Source organism: Rana temporaria, chromosome 4 (assembly GCF_905171775.1).
Source record: "Rana temporaria chromosome 4, aRanTem1.1, whole genome shotgun sequence".
NCBI lineage: Eukaryota > Metazoa > Chordata > Amphibia > Anura > Ranidae > Rana > Rana temporaria.
In genome coordinates this window covers 418145193-418165548 of record NC_053492.1, presented here as the reverse complement: position 1 = coordinate 418165548, position 20356 = coordinate 418145193, and the positions used below count along the sequence as shown (strand labels likewise).

Here is a 20356-nt window from a genome sequence, read left to right as displayed (position 1 = left end):
TCTGCCCATTCATTCAAGTCAAGAGACCATCACACCATGCTTGTTTTCATCTCGACATCCTCACCAGACTGCCTTGCCGACACCCTCACAGGCAGTTTTATTAAAGACCCAGCAGGAAGTGATGTCACAACATGTGACCTCCTCCATAGGAAGTGAGCTCACAGGGTGTGTGCTCCACCCAGCAGATGCCCATATACGGATTCGACAACACAGCATGTGATAATACATGATAACCCTTCTAACAGGGATAATTAGATACATATAATACATGAATGCAATATAATACAACGACACCACAATACAATACAATTACAACACGATACGATACAGTAATAATACTATAACCAATGAACACAGTTCCTGATGAGGGGAGCCTATATAACAGCTGTATGCTCATGCCACCACATTTATGTTGATCAGACACAGAGATGACAAAAACACACATCTGCTAAACCGATAGTGTGCCTGCAGAGTAGACGCCTCGTACAGGCAAATATCTGTGCATGACACAGGGGCCCTTTCACCGGCCGATACCCCCATTCCACAAACACCCTTCTCCAAATCAGGAAGTGTATCTCAACCAGTCTCAGACTGCCCCAGTCAGCTCTGTAGAGCGGGTTGTGGAAGTACTAAGACTGGGTGCCATTATGACAATACATATTAAATACATCTTCAAATTTACACAACAACATCCAAACAAAAAATATAAAGGGATCATGCCCTTACCGGAGGACGGCACATACTTCTGTGCACGTCCAACAAAAAATAAAGCTCATACATAAAAAAACAGAGAACAGTCATTTGCCCTCTCGTGAGCCAGGCCTGGTGCCATGGGTACGGCTCCTTAATTGTCTGGGGGGAGCCTCGGGTGGGGGGGGATGGGGCATCAGGAGGTGCATCCCCTGGGCTGTCGCTCCTGGCAGATGTTGCCTGCATGCCCTCCAACTCTACGGCAATCCGTGTTAGCACACTGTTGGCCTCAGCCTGCATCCGCAGCTGCCTGGCGTTGGCCTGGCGCTGGAGGCGCCTGTTCTGCCGACCCTCCGCCTCGATGGCAGCAGTGATGGCCTGTACAGCCACTCCCAGGCTTTCACCTCCGCCACAAGGCCTGCTGCTGTGGCCTGCAGCTCCCCAATTGCCATGGTATGACGCTCCAGGCTGGTCTGCACATCCGAGCCATGGTCCCCAGATGGTGATGGACCCCCTGCCACCATGTGGTGACGCATGGCCTCCAGGGTCTCGGATTGGTCACCCATGCATGTGACCATGGCAGCGCAGTTTGCGCTCACCTCCTGCAGGCAGTTCGAGATCGAGCTGGTATGCTCAGCCTGCTGGATGAGGCACTGCTGCATAGCGGCTGTGGTGCCCTGCACAGCCACTGTGCATTCAGCCTGGGTCTTTGCTGAGGAGGCCAGGCTGTCAGCCACACGGTGCAGGTCACAGGCTAGCTCACCCATGTGGCGTGTCTGCCTTGCCTGCTCCCTCTCCAGCCCTTCTTGGAGGGATACAGCTACACCCCTTGTCATCCTCAAAGCCTTCCTGGGGGATAGAGAGGCTTGTGTCCGTCCGGATGGGGTAGCCCTGGAGGGGGTTCCCCTGGATGGAGTAGCCCTCAAAGGAAGTTCCCCTGGATGGGGTAGCCCAGGAGGGGGTTCCCCTGGATGGGGTAGCCCGGGAGGGGGTTCCCCTGGATGGGGTAGCCCTGGAGGGGGTTCCCCTGATGGGCCGGGAGGTCTCTGAGTGTCCGGGAAAAATTGAAGCCTCCTCAAGCTAGAGGCATTACTCAAAATCAACATCCACCGGCTCCTCCACAACTACCTCTAGAGCAGAGGTGTGGGCACTCCCCTCCACCGATGGATCATGGCTTCCCAGGGGGTCAGGCTGAGGCTGAAGATGTTCCGGGTAGGGTTGTCCCGATACCACTTTTTTAGGACCGAGTACAAGTACCGATACTTTTTTTCAAGTAGTCGCCGATACCGAATACCGATACTTTTTTTAAATGTGTCCCCAAATGCAGCCATGTCCCCCCCATATGCAGCCATGTCCCCCACATATGCAGCCATGTCCCTCTAGCCATGTCCCTCACATATGCAGCCATGTCCCTCTAGCCATGTCCCTCACATATGCAGCAATGTCCCTCACATATGCAGCCATGTTCCTCTAGCCATGTCCCTCACATATGCAGCCATGTCCCTCACATATGCAGCAATGTCCCTCTAGCCATGTCACTCACATATGCAGCAATGTCCCTCTAGCCATGTCCCTTGATGTGGCGGTGCGATGCAGCGGCAGCGGCGGGGGGGAAAGGGGGGGAAAGTATTCTATTTAGGTATCGGGGGTATTTGCGCGAGTACGAGTACTCCCGCAAATACTCGGTATCGGTACCGATACCGATACTGGTATCGGTATCTGGACAACCCTAGTTCCGGGGATGGCGTGGGTCGGACACCGGCAGCAGATGGCCCAGCTCCCTCCAGCACATCTGTGTATGACACAAAAAATTCACATGTTGGTGGACCCACACACTTGTCACATGTTCCCTTGCACCCCCTCACATGCTACACACCGAATGGGGGATAAAACACACTTACCTCTCCTCAAGTCCTGGTCACTGGAGTCAAAGCCCTCCAGGCCCTCCACTGCTCCTGCTCCAGACAGCTGGCGATCACCTCCTCCTCAGCTGTCAACTTCAGAGAAGAAGCTGGTCCGTCTCCCGTGCCCCTGAGGTGCCTCCTCACCTTGGCCAGCTTCTCCCTGATCCGGCGTCTCATATCTTTTTTTTTTTTTTTATGTCTTTGGAGGTCTGTGTCTCATGCCCAAGAGCATTGATCTCCAGGGTGATTTTCTGGTAGATCTCATTATTCCTTGCCTTGCTGGTCCTGGCACTCTGTGCGCCATGGAGGTACACATCATACTGGGCTATTGCTGAGGTCAGGATAGTCCTCTCTTCAGATGAGAAATTTTTCTTCCTCCTCTCTCTGTCAGTCTCAGCATCAGACATGGCTCCACAAAAGTACTCTGCTCCAGGGGGAAGACAAGAAAGCTGGTGTACTTTTGCGCTGGACGGGCATATTTATGCGCTCGGCGTAAGACGGTGGGCCGGCGTATCTAAGGAAGTTGCGCCACCGTAGTTGTGAGCATGCGCATAGGGGTGCTGACCATACGTCCGCGTCACGGCGCATGTGCCGTTCATGATATGCCGGGCGTAAAACACTGCACCACGCTCGGACCATCATTTGCATGGGGTCACACCCACTTTCACCTACGCCGGCTTACACCTACGAAATATACGCCACGCTGGTGCAATTTTGGGAGCATTGGCTTGCTGAATTCCATGCTTGCCTGTCTGCGCTGCGTAGGCGTAGCGTAAAGGAGATACGCTACGGCGGCATTAAATATGCACAGCTGTATGTGAATCTGGGCCAAGGACTTCTAATGTCTGACTTTCTGATCTGCATGCTTAATCCAGGTAAAGTATTAAACTAGAGGCAGCCAGGAAACTGAGACAGTAATACTTTACAGATAACAATTCATATCCACACCTGCTCTTAGAGGAACGTATACAGTACTCTACTGGCCTCATGCATTCTTACATTAAAAGTTTTTTTCTTATTCTTTCTTCCATGACCACTTTATATTTAAAAAAAATGCAAACTCCATGCAGATAGGGCTTGTGGTTTAAAGTTCCAGTGCTGCAAAGCTAATCATTTGTTTCTTTTCTCTAATTTTAGGTGTGTCTGATAGAACCCGGTAATTATTCGAAAGCTACAAATATCCAGCCCCAAAAATCTGCTGATGACATCTGGAATTCACTTCCTGCAGATGCAAAGGAAGGCATTAGCAAGGAATATGTGGAGAAAACCAACAATTTAGTAAATTTATCTCTGTCTAAAGGTAGCAGTAAGGGCCATGAGGTGATAGATGCAATTGTAGATGCTCTCACCTCGGATACACCAAAGCCTCGATATTTAGTGGCCTCTATTGCAGAGAAAATATCGGTTTATCTTTACCTTTGGCTTCCAACCTCTCTGTTTGATAAAATCTTATCCCGAGCTTCTTCTTGATGAAATAAAAAAAGGCAACATTTCATGGCCAATATACTTTTTAACCACTTAACCCCCGGACCATATTGCCGGTCAAAGACCAGAGCACTTTTTGCGATTCGGCACTGCGTCGCTTTAACTGACAATTGCGCGATCTTGCGACGAGGCTCCCAAACAAAATTGGTGTCCCTTTTCCCCCACAAATAGAGCTTTCTTTTGGTGGTATTTGATCACCTCTGCGGTTTTTAGTTTTATGAATATTTTTTACTTTTTGCTATAATAAATATCCCCCAAAAATATATAAAAAACATTTTTTTTCCTCAGTTTAGGCCGATACGTATTCTTCTACATATTTTTTGTAAAAAAAAATCGCAATAAGCGTTTATTGATTGGTTTGCGCAAAAGTTATAGCGTTTATAAAATAGGGGGTATTTTTATGGCATTTTTATTAATATTTTTTTTTACTAGTATCAGCGTTTTTTGTTTTTTTTTTTGGTACTGCGACATTATGGCGGACACTTTTGACACATTTTTGGGACCATTGGCATTTTTATAGCGATCAGTGCTATAAAAATGCATTGGGATTACTATAAAAATGCCACTGGCAGTGAAGGGGTTAACACTAGGGGGCGGGGAAGGGGTTAAGTATGTTCCCTGGGTGTGTTCTAACTGTAGGGGGGCCTCACTAGGGGAAATGACCGATCTTCTGTTCATACATTGATCAGCATTTCTCTCCCTGACAGGACCGGCAGCTATGTGTTTACACACACAGCTCCCGGTCCCCGATCTGTAACGAGCGATCGCATGTGCCCGGCTACGATCGTGCCAGCCAGGCACACGCACGGGAGTCGGGGGCGAGCGGGGGGCGCATGGTGGCCTAGTGGCCTGCGCGAGAGCCGATGTATAGCTACGGGCTCTCGCGCAGGGGAGCTAACCTGCCGCTGTAAAATGACGGCCGCAGGTCGGCAAGTAGTTAAAGAGTTCTGTTATAATGTACAAAATACAAAAACATACTTGGGGGGCACACCATAGGAAATGCTTTACATCTAAGATGATGCTGTCATAATGTAGGTGTCATTATTTGTAAACTATACTTCATATTCCCATTGCACACTTTCCTGGATCCGCTCTCAGGTTTGGGTGCTCGTAGCAACAACAGCTGGATACTGGTACACGTTACAGTAGAAATATTTGCCAGCACACCATGGAACTACGTAAATAGCGTCCAAACGGATGTTTTATTGCATGATCACAACACAAAGAAAGTGCAACGTTTCGGAGCCAAGTAGGGCCCCTTCGTCAGGCATGTGATGGCATTACATTATTTGTAAACTCCCTCAAATGTTCTAAGCAAGATTTGTAAATAAATGTTACAGCAAAAATATACTTCTTCTTAAACATATGTATATTGTATAAGTGTATTCTGCTTCTGGGTGATCAAAACTGTTCTTTAGTCATGAAAATGTTATATCACACACCCTTGACTACTGATGTTCATACCCAACTTCAAACCTCACCCCCCTCAAATTTTTGATTTTTTTGGGTTATAGTCAGGTGCAGTGGCGGCTGGTGTTCAATTTAAAAAAAAAAAATGAAAAAAAAAAAACATCAATTGCAGCGACTTTGCCCATCAAACGCAGCTATTGTGCCATTAAACACAGCCTCTGTACCCATAAATTGTCACCACTGTGTCATCAAACACAGCTACTGTACCCAATAAATTGCCGCCACTGTACCATCAAATGCAGCCATGGTACCCATCAATTGCTGACACTGTGCCCATTAAATGCAACCAGTGTGCCCATCAATTGCCGCTACTGTGCCCCATTAAATGCAACCAGTGTGCCCATCAATTGCCGCTACTGTGCCCCATCAGATGCTGCCAGTGTGCCGATCAATTGCCGCAACTCTGCCCCATCAGATACTGCCACTGTACCCATAAATCGCTGCCACTGTGCCATCAAACGCAGCCACTGTACACATCAATTGCTGACACTGTGCTCATCAATTGCCGCCAGTGTGCCCCATCAAATGCTGCCAGTGTGCCCATCAATTGCTGTTACTGTGCCCTATCAGATGCTGCCAGTGTGCCTATCAATTGCCGATACTGTGCCCCATCAGATGCTGCCAGTGTGCCCATCAATTGCCGCTACTGTGCCCCATCAGATGCTGCACGGCACTTACCTGTCTCACAGCGGAGGTCTCCTGCCCGTCCTCCATGTAATCTTCTGTCCTCTCTCAGGCATCCAATCACAGCGCCTGACGTTTCAGCCAATCAGGTGACTGGTAACAGACCCGGCAACCTGATTGGCTGAGAGGTGGTTCAGTGTTAGCAAAGCGAAATTACTTTCCTTTGCTAACAAACAGCTGAGTGAACAGCGAACATCCAGCATGGCACCCTCTGTTCACATTTGTGGGCGCTTATTAGAGCCTATTGCTCTAATCAGGTGCTTCCAAATAAAAAAAAACACTGCTGTAATTCAGGTGCCTGGCGCCCAAAAAAAGGGGCTGGACACCTGAATAGGGGTTGTCAGCGGTGACCATAGATAGATTCATGCAATGCTTGAATCTATCTATGGTGATAGAGCGGTGCAGGAGCGAGGGGACGGCGCTCCTGCACCCTTTATGGATGCACCGCCACTGGTCAGGTGCCTACATGTAGGATTGTTAGAGAGCATGAGCTGCCCAGGCTAGGGAAAAGGACCCTTAGAGTGTGGGTCAATCCTACATTTAATTTCAAAGAGAGTTAAAGTGATTGTGAAATCTCGTTCTTCTATTTTTATGAACAAACATCTGTGCAGATGGTTTTGCACAGAGCAGCTCAGATACGCCTCTTCTCGGGTTCCTCTTTGCTGCTCCTGGCCCCTCCCTCCTATTAAGTACCCCCATAGCCAGAAGCTTCCTATGGGGGCACTGGAGTCGAGTCAGAATTACGTATGTACATTCAGACGCGGAGCCCTGACCCAGCCCCACCCCCTCTCTCTCCTGATTGGCTCACGGACTTTGATTGACAGCCAGGGATGGACTGGCCATTGGGACTACAGGGAGTTTCCCGGTGGGCCGGTAGCTCAGTGGGCCGGCTTCAGTGGCAGTGGACCGCCGCAACCCTCCGCTCCTCTGTCTCTCCCTTCCCGCAGCGCTTACCTCCTCTCCCTCCCCGCAGCGCTCACCTGGGGGGAACAAAGAAGCAGGGGGAGGACCAGAGGAGCAGGGGGGACGACAGAGGAGCATGGGGGAGGGGACAGCTGACTCAACAGCTATGGCCTGGAAGTTTCTCACTTCTGCCTAATCTTGTCCCATAAGGGAGGGCATCAAACTGATTCTTTGCCCCGGGTGAAATAATGTCTAGCTTCCCCTCTGGTACTGCCTATAAGAGTACCAGTACCAGCCGTTCTACTCTAATAAAGTAGTGGCTAGTGAAGGGGGAGAGGGGGCTTGGGTGGTCGGGGGGTGTGGGAGTTGTCCGGCCGCCATGGGAGAGACCTGTCAAAGTGGGCCAGTCTGGATGAAGTCCAGGGCCAAATTTGTGTCCCAGTCCAGCCCTGTTGACAGCCGTGGTAGCCAATGGCTCCGCTGCTGTGTCTCTGCCAATCAGGAGTGTCCTGTACGGCTTAGGCACTCATGGACATTGCTGGAGAGAGATGGGGCTCAGGTAAGTAATTAGGTGGTGCTGGGGAGGCTGCTACACACAGAACGTTTATTATCTTAATGCATAGAAGGCAACTCCTTAAAATGTTGTGGTGATTGTGGGGCCATTAATGAGACCTGAGAGGTAATGTTGTTTTCTGGAAAAAACTAAAGTTTTCTTTTTCTGGTATGTTTCAATGTTTACGGAGATGTGCAATGGATTTAATATCAACCAAAGAAAAAAGATCAAAAATATATCTGGATCCATTAACACACCACCAATTGAATGCATGGGGGGTCATTATAGGCAGGGATAAAAGAGGTAGTACCAAGAAACCCTGATAATGGTATGTGGGGGGAGATAAGGTTACCAAAATATTTTATTTGCTTAAGAATGTGACGCAAAGAGGCATCAGTGAATTTGGGTCTTGAGGAGGGGGGGGTTCTAAATCCAGCTGTATATGGGAAGAGGGGAGCAAGCTTCCTCCACTAAATTAGTCCAAATAGGGCAGTCATCAACAACATGGAGAAAGGCTGAGGCCTTGTACATACAAGCGAACATGTCCGATGAAAACGGTCGTTTTCATCGGACATGTCCGCTCGGATATTTTGGTCTGATGGTTGTACACACCATCAAACCAAAATCCCCGCGGAGAGACAGCGCGGTGACGTGGCGGTGACGTTGATGCCGCCACGTCCGCAAACCCGGAAGTTCAATGCTTCCACGCATGCGTCGAATCACTTCGACGCCATGCGCGGGTTCTCGGGCCAATGGATATGTCTGATGAATCGTACTGACCATCGGACATGTCCGATGGACAGGCTTCCAGCGGACATGTTTCTTAGGATGCTAAGAAACATTTGTCCGCTGGAAACCTGTCCGGTCGGCCGGAAAATTGTCCGGTCGGCCCTACACACGACCGAACATGTCTGCTGAAACTGGTCCGCGGACCAGTTTCAGCAGACATGTTCGGTCGTGTGTACGAGGCCTTAGAGAGATATTTGGGCTGCTAAGTAGTATTTTTTAAGAGATAGGACTGCTAGGCTGCCTGTGAGTCGCCTACGATATAATGTTAAAGCAGGGAGTTTATGTTCCTGTGAAGTGAGTAGAAAGGTCAAAGATTTAAATAGAGGAGGGTAATTAACTTTATACAATGAGTCAAAGGACGGAGTCTAATACCTAAATAAGGTAAAGGTTCAAGCCAGGTAAAATTCTTAGGCCCCGTACACACGATAGAATCCATCCGCAGATAAATCCCAGCAAATGGGTTTCTGCGGATAGATCCTATGGTGTGTACACGCCAGCGGATCTGTTTCCGCGGAGAAATCTCCTCTGGGATGGATTCCAGCAGATCGGATATTTGTTGTGCTGCACAACATATCCATCTGCTGGAATCCATTCCAACGGATGGATCCGCTCGTCTGTACAGACTTACCGGATCCATTCGTCCAAAGGGATTCCCCGCACGCGTCGTAATGATTTGACGCATGCGTGGAATTCCTTATATGACAGCGTCGCGCCCGTCGCCGCGTCATAATCGCGGCGACGGCGCGACACGTCATCGGCAGAGGATTTCCGCGCGGATTTCAATGCGATGGTGTGTACACTCCATCCCATCGAAATCAGCGGAAATCTTTGAGAGGATTTATCCGTGGAAACGGTCCGCTGGACCGTATCTGCGGATAAATCCTCTCGTGTGTATGGGGCCTTAGGCGTAGCCTGCATATTTCAACACAGCCGAAGGCTGGGCATAAATGGCAAAGATCCAGGAAAGGAACTGCTCATTAAAACCCAATTTACGGAAGGCCATAAGTAGTATAAAATAAGTATAGTCCCAGGAGACAGTGTTGAATGGTTTACGAATATCAAGAAATAACAACATAGTAAGATTAAAGGAGTTGTAAAGGAAAAACATTTTTTGCCTAAAATTAATGTCTGCAAGGTAGACAGACAGAATAGTGTAATGATTCTCTTAAAAAACCTATTAAATTCCTTCATCTATATCACCTCCGGCGTTCTAGTTTCTGTTCTCTCATTCACTTCCTGGTTTGCGGCGCTTGTTCATGTACGAACTACATTTCCCAGTATGCATTGCGGCACGCCCAGTAATTCACACCTCCTTGAAGTCTCTAACACGTAGAGAGCGTCCTGCCACACAGATGTAGTTCCCAGGAGGGGGTGAGCACGTCACTGACCACCGCAGTAAAGCCTCCCTTCACTGTGGTGAGTAACAATCAGACAAGCAGGAAGTGAACAGAACAGAGAAGAAATAGAGCAACTTCTGAGCAAAAACGAACAATAAGGAAGTGAAAAGAGGAATGTCTGCAGGTAAAGGATGCTTATTATGAAAAAAATAAAAATTCCTTTACAACCCCTTTAATGTGCAATTTCGCTAAATGGAATAATTGTATTGTTCTACGAACATGGTCTCCTGCACATCTATGAGGAACGAAAAAAACTCGATCTCCATGAATGAGTTCAGAACAGAATTTAGTCTAGTTGCTAGAATTTTAGACAAACGCTTTGCGTCAATGTTTAGGAGAGAGGTAGGTTTGGTAATTGGACAAAAATTGCAAATCTGTATCCGACTTTGGAATAATTACTATATTACTATATTTTCTCGTAAGGGGTCAGGTGAGAAACAATAAATTAATCAACAGAAAAATATATGTGAGCAGGTAATATAAAAGGAAGGGTGGAATGAAGGAGAGGGGAAGGAATTGAATGAAGTCAGGGGACAAGAGGGGTTGGGAGAGATATAATAATAAAAATATACAGTATATCAATTAAATGTTTAGGGATAAAAAAATATAATGTATTCCCTTCTTCCTCATTCGTTGTCCAATGAACCGATCAGTAATAGGCTATTTGATGTTAACCACTTACCCCCGGACCATATTGCTGCCCAAAGACCAGAGTACTTTTTGCGATTCGGGACTCTGTCGCTTTAACTGACAATTGCGCGGTCGTGCGACGTGGCTCCCAAACAAAATTGGCGTCCTTTTTTTCCCACAAATAGAGCTTTCTTTTGGTGGTATTTGATCACCTCTGTGGTTTTTAGTTTTTGCGCTATAAACAAAAATAGAGCGACAATTTTGAAAAAAATGAATATTTTTTACATTTTGCTATAATAAATATCCCCCAAAAATATATAAAAAAACATTTTTTTTCCTCAGTTTAGGCCGATACGTTTTCTTCTACATATTTTTCGTAAAAAAAAATCGCAATAAGCGTTTATTGATTGGTTTGCGCAAAAGTTATAGCGTTTACAAAATTTTGGGTAGTTTTATGTCATTTTTATTATATTTTTTTTACTAGTAATGGCGGCGATCAGCGATTTTTTTTTCCGGTACTGCGACATTATGGCGGACACTTTTGACACATTTTTGGGACCATTGGCATTTTTATAGCGATCAGTGCTATAAAAATGCATTGGATTACTATAAAAATGCCACTGGCAGTGAAGGGGTTAACACTAGGGGGCGGGGAAGGGGTTAAGTATGCCTGGGTGTGTTCTTACTGTGGGGGGGGGTGGCCTCACTAGGGGAAACACTGATCCTCGGTTCATACAGTGTATGAACCGAAGATCAGCATTTCCCCCGCTGACAGGACCGGGAGCTGTGTGTTTACACACACAGCTCCCGGTCCCCGCTCTGTACCGAGCGATCGCGTGTGCCCGGCGGCGATCGCGCCCGCCAGGCACACGCACGCGAGCGGGGGGCGCGCGCGCGCGCCCCTAGTGGCGGCTGGGAGAGAGGACGTCATATTACGTGCTCTCGCCCAGCAGAGCCACCTTGTGGACGTATTTCGACGGTGCGCGGTCGGCAAGTGGTTAAGCACTGCCATTCAAGAAGGAAAATGATTGGGGGTGATAGAAGAAGGCATCACAGTCAATAAGGGTGGGATGTGTCGAAGGACCAATAGAAGTGAAAAACTAAAATAAAGCTAAAATTGCTTGCACAATCAGTATTCAGTTAATCATGTAAAGAATAGACTTTTTTCCCCCTCTTTTTTTCCTTCCCTTCTAAAAACCCACCCCCCCCTTTTTTTCTTTCCCCTTCTCCTTACATTCAATCACTATCCTCTTCTCTTTGTTTCTCCTTCCTTCCTTCTCCCCCTTTCTCTTTCTTCTCATCCCTTCCTCTCCCCTTTACCCCTCCCTTTCCCCCTTCACCTTCCTTCCTCATATTCCCTCTCTCCCCCTTCTCCCTCCTTCCCTCTCCTGCTTTCCTTCCCTTCCCCCTTTTTCCTGGGTATAATAGCATTGAATGCCCGGGGTCCTAAATGTGAGTATCAATCATTGCAGCGTTGTATTTCAGTGAAAAAGATGATGAGAAACGGGACCAAATATAATGAAAATCTCAAATATTCTAGTGCAGCACCATAAACTATTTTTTTTCAAAATTGACACTTTATTTTTGTTTATAGCGCAACAAATAAAAACCACAGAGGTGATCAAATACCACCAAAAGGAAACTCTATTTGTGGGGAAAAAAGGACGTCAATTTTGTTTCGGAGCCACGTCGCACGACCGCGCAATTGCCAGTTAAAGCGACGCAGAGCCGAATCGCAAAAAGTGGCCTGGTCTTTGGCCAGCCAACTGGTCCGGGGCTGAAGTGGTTAAGGGGCGCAGATAGAACATATACTAATGCAGTAAATGAAAACCAATAATTAAATAAAGTGCATATTAAATCATGTCATCAATTCAAACGAATGTGTGTGTCAGAGTCCAAAAACAAGCCAAATTCTATTAAAATATAGCAATGTGTTAAATTGGGTCTTCTTATGTAAACTCCAACACCGTGCCTTTTAATGTGCAATGTGCTTCAAATCTTGAAAAAAGGCACAGTGTTGGAGTTTACATAAGAAAACGCGATTTAATACAATTTGTCTTGTTTTTGGACACACACATTCTATGAATTGATGACATGATACGCTACGCCGCCGTATCTTATGCCGTATCTTACTTGGCTCTAAGTCGAATCCAGGAAGATTTTGTGCCGTAAGTTACGGCGGCGTAGTGTATCTCTCGGCGCGTATTTCAAATTGGGCGGGTAGGGGGCGTGATTCCTTTAAATGAAGCGCGTCCCCCGCGCCGATTGAACTGCGCATGCTCCGTTTTAAAATTTCCCGCCGTGCTTGGCGCGAAATGACGTCGCACCGACGTCATTTTTTGAACTTCGACGTGAGTTACGTCCTTTCCTATTCACGGACGACTTACGCAAAAAAAAATTAAAATTCGACGCGGGAACGACGGCCATACTTTAACATGGCAAGTCTATCTATACTCCACATAATAGCAGCTTTAACTATACGCCAGGAAAAGCCGACTAGCGACGACCGCGCGTACCTTCGTGGATCGACGGGAAAAAGCTAATTAGCATACCCGACATGGAAAACGATGCAAACTCCACCCAGCGGGCGCTGAAGTATTGCACCTACGATCCGAAGGCGTACGAAGCCGTACGCCTGTTGGATCGAAGCCAGAAGCCGTCGTATCTTGGTTTGAGGATTCAAACTAAAGATACGACGCGGCAAATTTGAAAGTACGCCGGCGTATCAGTAGATACGCCGGCGTACTTGCTCTGAGAATCTGGCCCTATGCGCATGCCGGGATTTGATGCACAGGTGCTAAAACGCCAAAGCTGGCTGCACAAAATACAACTCCCCCATTCAACCTCCTTCAGACCCACCTTCAGCCCATGCAGTGCATGTGCTTGCCTGACTGCATACAAATTAAGTATCAAGGTTTGACCTCATATTATGTGGCCTTGGCAAATCTAAAGGGAAGTCGTATGTGGCCAACACAAGCATGCACAAGGCCTAATAAAAATTTGCTAAACCATTATCCGATTACAAACAAATGTTAGAGCTGTAGCACCCTCTAGTGTATTGGAATAGAATGTACAGTGCCTTGAAAAAGTATTCATGACCCTTGAAATGTTCCACATTTTGTGATGTTACAACCAAAAATGTAAATATATTTTATTGGGAAGTGGAAGGAAAATTATAAATGGTTTTCAACATTTTTTGCAAATAAATATCTGAAAAGTGTGGCGTGCATTTGTATTCAGCCCCCTTTACTCTGATACCCCAAACTAAAATCTAGTGGAACCAATTGCCTTCAGAAGTCACCTATTTAGTAAATAGAGTGTGTAATGTAATCTCAGTATAAATACAGCTGTTCTGTGAAGCCTTCGGAGGTTTGTGAACAAACGGCATCATGAAGGCCAAGGAACACACTAGGCAGGTCAGGGATAAAGTTGTAGAGAAGTTTAAAGCAGGTTATATAAAAATCCCAAGCTTTGAACATCTCACAGAGCACGGTTCAATCCATCATCCAAAAATGGATGTTGTATGGCACAACTTCAAACCTACCAAGACATGGCCGTCCACCTAAACTGACAGGCCAGGCAAGGAGATCATTAATCAGAGAAGCAGCCAAGAAGCCCATGGGAACTCTGGAGGAGCTGCAGAGATTCACAGCTCAGGTAGGAGAATCTGTTCACAGGACAACTATTATGCCGCGTACACACGATCGGATTTTCCGTCGGGATAAACTTCGACTGATTTTTCCGACGGAATTCCATTCAAGCTGTCTTGCATACACACTGTCGCACCAAATTCCGACCGTCAAGAACGCGGTGACGTACAACACTACGATGAGCCGAGAAAAATGAAGTTCAATGCTTCCGAGCATGCATCGACTTGATTCTGACCATGTGTGATTTTTTCTCCGTCTGAGTTCCATACAGACGAACGGAATTTCCGATAGAAATTTCTCTTTCTAAGTCCGTCGGAATTTCCGAAGGAAAAACTCAGATGGGTCATACACACTATCGGAATATCCGATGAAAAAATTCTGTCTGACTTTTTCCACCGGATCATGTGTACGCAGCATTAGTCTTGCACTCGATAAATCTGGCCATTATGGAAGAGTGGCAAGAAGAAAGCCACTGTTGAAAGAAAGCCATAAGAAGTCCTGTTTGCAGTTTGCGCGAAGCCTTGTGAGGGACTCAGCAAACATGTATAAGAAGATGCTCTGGTCAGATGAGACCAAAATTTTACTTTTTGGCCTAAAAACAAAACGCTATGTGTGGCAGAAAACTAACACTGCACATCACCCTGAACACACCATCCCCACAGTGAAACATGGTGGTGGCATCATCATGTTGTGGGGATGCTTTTATTCAGAAGGGACAGGGAAGCTGATCAGAGTGGATGGGAAGATGGATTGAGCCAAATACAGTGCAATCTTAGAGGAAAACCTGTTATGCCCAGTAAATACAATCGGAAATTCTGACAGCAAAAGTTCCATGTTAGCATTTGAACGGAAATTCCGACCGCGTGTATGCTCCATTTGACTTTTGCTGTCTGAATTTCTGCCAAAAAAAGATTGAGAGCTGGTTCTCAAATTTTCAGACGGAAAAATTCCTATTGGAAAATCCGATCGTCTGTAGCAATTCCGACGTGCAAAATTCCGACGCATGCTCGGAAAACAATTCGACGCATGCTCGGAAGCATTGAACTTAATTTTCTCGGCTCGTTTTAGTGACCGTGTGTAAGCAAGCCAAGCTTGAGCGGAATTCCATCTGAAAAAACATCAAAGATTTTTCCGACGGAAAATTTGATCGCGTGTATGCGGCATTAGAGTCTGCAAAAGACTTGAGATTGGGGAGGAGGTTCACCTTCCAGCAGGACAACAACCCTAAACATACAGCCAGAGCTACAATGGAATGGTTTAGATCAAAGCATATTTATGTGTTAGAATGGCCCAGTCAAAGTCCAGACCTAAATCCAATTGAGAATTTGTGGCAAGACTTGAAAATTGCTGTTCACAGACGCTCTCCGTCCAATCTGACAGAGCTTGAGCTATTTTGCAAAGAATAATGAGCAAAAATGTCACTCTCTAGATGTGCAAAGCTGGTAGAGACACCCCCAAAAAGACTTGCAGCTGTAATTGCAGTGAAATGTGGTTCTACAAAGTATTGACTCAGGGAGGCTGAATACAAATGTAAACAATTTGGAAAGCTTCTGTTAAAAAAATAAAATAAAATTGGAAAAACCATTTATAGTTTTCCTTCCATTTCACAATTATGTGTCACTTCCTGTTGGTCTATCACATAAAAGTCCAAGCTATGATCATATCACAGTCAACAGATCAAACAGATAAAATTCTTGTGAGTTTCAAGCAGCGATTGTGCAATTGCATCATAAATGACATCATCAGGGGTACCTGATAATCTCCTGTGTCAGTCAGCGGTGGCTGCAGGGAAGAGGAGAGAGCACTTGACAATGGCCGGTAAAGCCTGGAGCGGTGGCATCACCCATAGGTTCTAATGTCCCATCTGTTGTTGGCGCTCTCTCCTGTCCCCTGCATACACCACTGGCTCACACAGGGGATAACGTGACCTGACTGGAGCAGCCTGAAAGTAGGTGTATACATCTTTTATATATAGGTAAGACAGCCCACCCCATGCCCGAGCACAGCCAAGACCGCCCACCCCATGCCCGAGCACAGCCAAGACCGCCCACCCCATGCCCAAACCCAGCCAAGACCTCCCACACCTGAACCCAGCCAAGACCGCCCACCCCACGCCCGAAGCCAGCCAAGACCGCCCACCCCACTCTCGAGCACAGCTGAGACCGCCCACCCCGCGGCTGAACCCAGGTGAGCCAAGACCGTCCATGCCAGTAACTTTTTGCCACTATATGGGGGCACCAGTCCCTCCTTCCCCCAGCCAAGTACACCCAATAACTGGCGTCAGTCACTGCCCAGTCCGCCCCATAAGCCAACGACCACCTTGGACTGTATTTGTGCAGGAGCCAGGACTCAGGAGGGGATGGAGGTTTTTTTTTTTTTCAAACGGGGGGCCCGGCTTTCAATGAAACTGCCTGTCACATAAACCGGGCCACTGAGCCATCGGTCCACTGGGAAACTCCCGGTAGTACCGATGGCCAGTACATGCCTGGTGATATCTGTACACAAATGTCTTGCCTTTCATTTAAATTTTAAACTGAATGGGTTGTTTTACAAGGTAAGGTTTTTACATATACAATACTTTAAGAAAACATACTTGAATTTTTATTTTATTTCACCAGTTAAGTAAATGCAACACACAGTACTGAACACCAGGTGGCACTGCAACATGACAATTTATCTTTTATGTCTTTTATGATTATTATGATTTATTACCCATAAAAGGCATACATGCACATGACTGCTGTGTCTAATTTTACCTCCTATAAGACGCTCTATTTCTTATCGAAATAAAGTTGAATTTCAGATGGATGTCATAAAGAATTTAGTCGTGAATGCTCAGATGATGCAGAACAAAAACACAAAACTCCCCAAAAAAAATATTGGGTGTTGCAGAGCACTGTTAACTGAAATTGCATTGCATTCGATTTCAAGAATATTTTTTTTCTATGTGAGTGTGCTGTTTATTTTTGCAGCTTTAGCTTCCAGGTTCAGACAGACCATGTAAATGTATAGGGATGCAGCAGATGTGTGGAGACAGCCTTTTGCCCTAATTTACCAGTATGTGGATGAGCGGCCCCAAATATACTCTGTGTGTATTTGGGGCCGCTCACCAGCACGCCTGTCAAATCGTTTCTAAGTCCGGGTTCACACTGGTCCGACAAACGCTCCGACATTGGGAGCTCATGTCGCATGACGTGTGAAAATCAATGTTTCCCTATGGGAGCAGTCTTAACTGGTCCGACACATGTCGGACCGACTTTGAAAATGCTCCCTGTACAACTTTGGTCTGACTTTGATCCTACTTCAGCCCATTGAATGTAATTGAAGTTGGATCAAAGTCGGAACGCCGTCTTGCATGCTCCGACTTTGGCATGCGACTTGTGCTCTGCTGATCTTGAGGGGGAACAGATGGGACTATGACGTCATAAGAGGCAGGGTCACCGGGTGACATCACCTGGTGACCACGCCTCATGCCTATATAAGAGGGAGGAGGGAAGAAGACGACGGGGAAGACCGGACCACCGCTAGTAAAAGAGCTGGAAGAAGATATCGGAGGAGCCCGGCAGAAGGCAGAAAGCACCGGAGAGCGCAGAGAAAGCACCGGAGAGTGGGAGAAGAGGCTGGAGAGTCGGAAGAGACCCCCGAAGTTGGAAGAAGACCCCCCCGCAGCTGCCTAATAAATGACTTTAAAAACCTGTGTAGTGTGTTTTTTTTTCTTGACACTTTTCCTCCAAGTGAATGGGTAGGGGTACGATGTACCCCATACTCATTCACATAGGGTGGGGGACAATGGAAAAGAGTACCGCTCCAAGCCCTGCAACCTATGCTGTGCTCCCGCCCTGTAGTACTGACAGGTGCAGACTCCGTAGAAAAAATAAATGTTCCTGGACTGACGCACTCTGATAGGCGGTTTATTGAAACAAAATGAACAAAGGAAAAATCCAAAGCTGTATAACATCCAAAAATTCATGCAACACTGCAATCAATGGTAGAAAGTGGCGATCGCTATGACTAAGCATCTATCCATGATGTGAAACATGATAGCTTTTTTGTCCCCTATCGCCACTTTCTACCATTGATTGCAGTGTTGCATGAATTTTTGGATGTTATACAGCTTTGGATTTTATCCTTTGTTCATTTTGTTTCAATAAATTGCCTATCAGAGTGCGGCAGTCCAGGAACATTTATTTTTTCCACATAGGGTGGGGGGCCAGGATCTGGGGGCCCCTTTATTAAAGGGGGCTCACAGATTCCAATAAGCCCCCCGCCCGCAGACCCCGACAACCAACGGCCATGGTTGTCTGGAAGAGGCCCTTGTCCTCATCAACGTGGGGACAGGGTGCTTTGGGGTAGGGGGGCCCAAGGGCCTGGGGGCCTGGTATGCTCTTGGAGGGGGAACCCATGCCAGTTTTTTATTTAAAATTTGGCATGGAGTTCCCCCTCAAGATTCATACCAAACACAGTGCCTGGCATTGGCAGGGATCCAAGTCGAAACTCCCTGATCATTTAAAGTTGGACATATGTCGGTTTCAAGTCGCAGGGAAAAGTCGGATCCAAAGTAGGAAGAGTTTTGTGTCGCACAAGTGTGAACCCAGCCTCATTTCCACACATATGAATCCGTGTGACGGGCGTGTTTACAGGTGAGGCACAGGTGTTCCATGAATTCCTGTGCAGGCAGTTTCATTTATGTCAATTTATGTCAATGGGGGCCATGCACCCACACAGATGTCACATTGGGAGCAGCATCTATGCCCATACAGCCGCTACCACATCCCAATTGACAGCAATGGGACTGCCTGCACTGGCATGCATGGAACACCTGTTCATCCCCAATCAGGAAAGGGATATATAAAAACATATCCAAGGAATTGAGAATGCCAATCAACAGTGTTCAAACTCTAATCAAGAAGTGGAAAATGAGGGGTTCTGTTGAAACCAAACCACAGTCAGGTAGACCAACTAAAATTTCAGCCACAACTGCCAGAAAATTGTTCGGGATGCAAAGAAAAAATGTCAATATTTTGTGTGGCCACCATTATTTTCCAGCACTGCCTTAAAACGGAGTTCCTACTAAAAAATATAATATTAAAAGTCAGGAGCTACAAATACTGCAGCTGCTGACTTTTTTTTTTTTTTTAACAACAAGGTTGGTCTTTATTGATGCATAAATGGTACATGACACAGTACAAGTAGCAAAAACAGAGTAAATGATACACAATGTACATGAGACAGGAGAGGACCCACAGGGTGTGCCATGGAGTATACATCTATCCTAGATCCAAACCAAAAATTGCGGACAAGGAAATTAAGGTAAAGGTGGGAGAAGGGGGGGGGGGGCAGCAGTCAGCAACTACACAGAGGAAGACAACTATAGGCTCAGGGTCAAGTGGGTCAATCCAAGGGTCCCACACACGCTCATACTTCAGTGGACACCCTCTGTTCATGTATGTCAATTTGTACATAGGCAATACAGCATTAACCGAGTCCATCCGGGCCCCTACTGTAGGCGGTGCCCTGGAATTCCATTTGAACAAAATCACTTTTTTGGCATAAAAGAGCAACAATGATAATAGAAGCTTAGTATATCGTGGCCTCTGGTCATCATCCTGTATCCCCAGTAAGGCCAAAGCAGCAGAAACTGGGACATCTAAATGTAGACGGACATTAATAAAGTCGAAAATGGCAGCCCAATAGTCCGAGAGTTTGGGGCAGGCCCAAAACGGATATTGATGTGAGTGCCCTTACCCGGCATAAACCCAGTCTGATCTACTTGAACAAGGTCCTCAACCACTCTACCAAGTCTAATAGCCAAAATTTTTGCGAGGATCTTGGCAAGGAAATAGGCCTATATGAGGCACATTCCTCAGGGTTCTTACCAGGCTTGGGCACCAACACCACTACTGCCTCAGACATAGATTCCGGCAGGGAGTCTAGGTTATATAAATGCTGTAACATTAAGGTAAGCCTGGGAGCAAGAAGCTCCTGCTAGACCGAGTAGAACTCGACTGGTATCCCATCTGGCCCAGGGGTCTTCCCGGACTGCATGGAGGCTAAGGCTCGGACCCTGCACCTCTTCTAGGGAGATATCTGCATCCAACATCTTACATTTCTCTTAGGCTGCTTTCACATTGAGGCGTGCACCTGCGGTGACGGTATAGCCGCGCTATTTGTAGCGCGGCTATACTGTTGTATTTACCGCGA

General features: G+C 46.7%; 1 protein-coding gene across 1 annotated transcript in view; it reads left to right on the top strand.

The window, feature by feature from the left end:
- Positions 1 to 4137, top strand: part of LOC120937814 (D-beta-hydroxybutyrate dehydrogenase, mitochondrial-like) — a 42307-nt gene extending 38170 nt beyond the window's left edge. Inside the window, exon 4 of the mRNA XM_040351312.1 lies at positions 3732 to 4137. Coding sequence (XP_040207246.1) covers positions 3732 to 4064 — 333 coding nt within the window. The 3' untranslated portion in view covers positions 4065 to 4137. The remainder of the gene's footprint in view (positions 1 to 3731) is intronic.
- The last annotated feature ends 16219 nt before the right edge of the window (positions 4138 to 20356 follow it).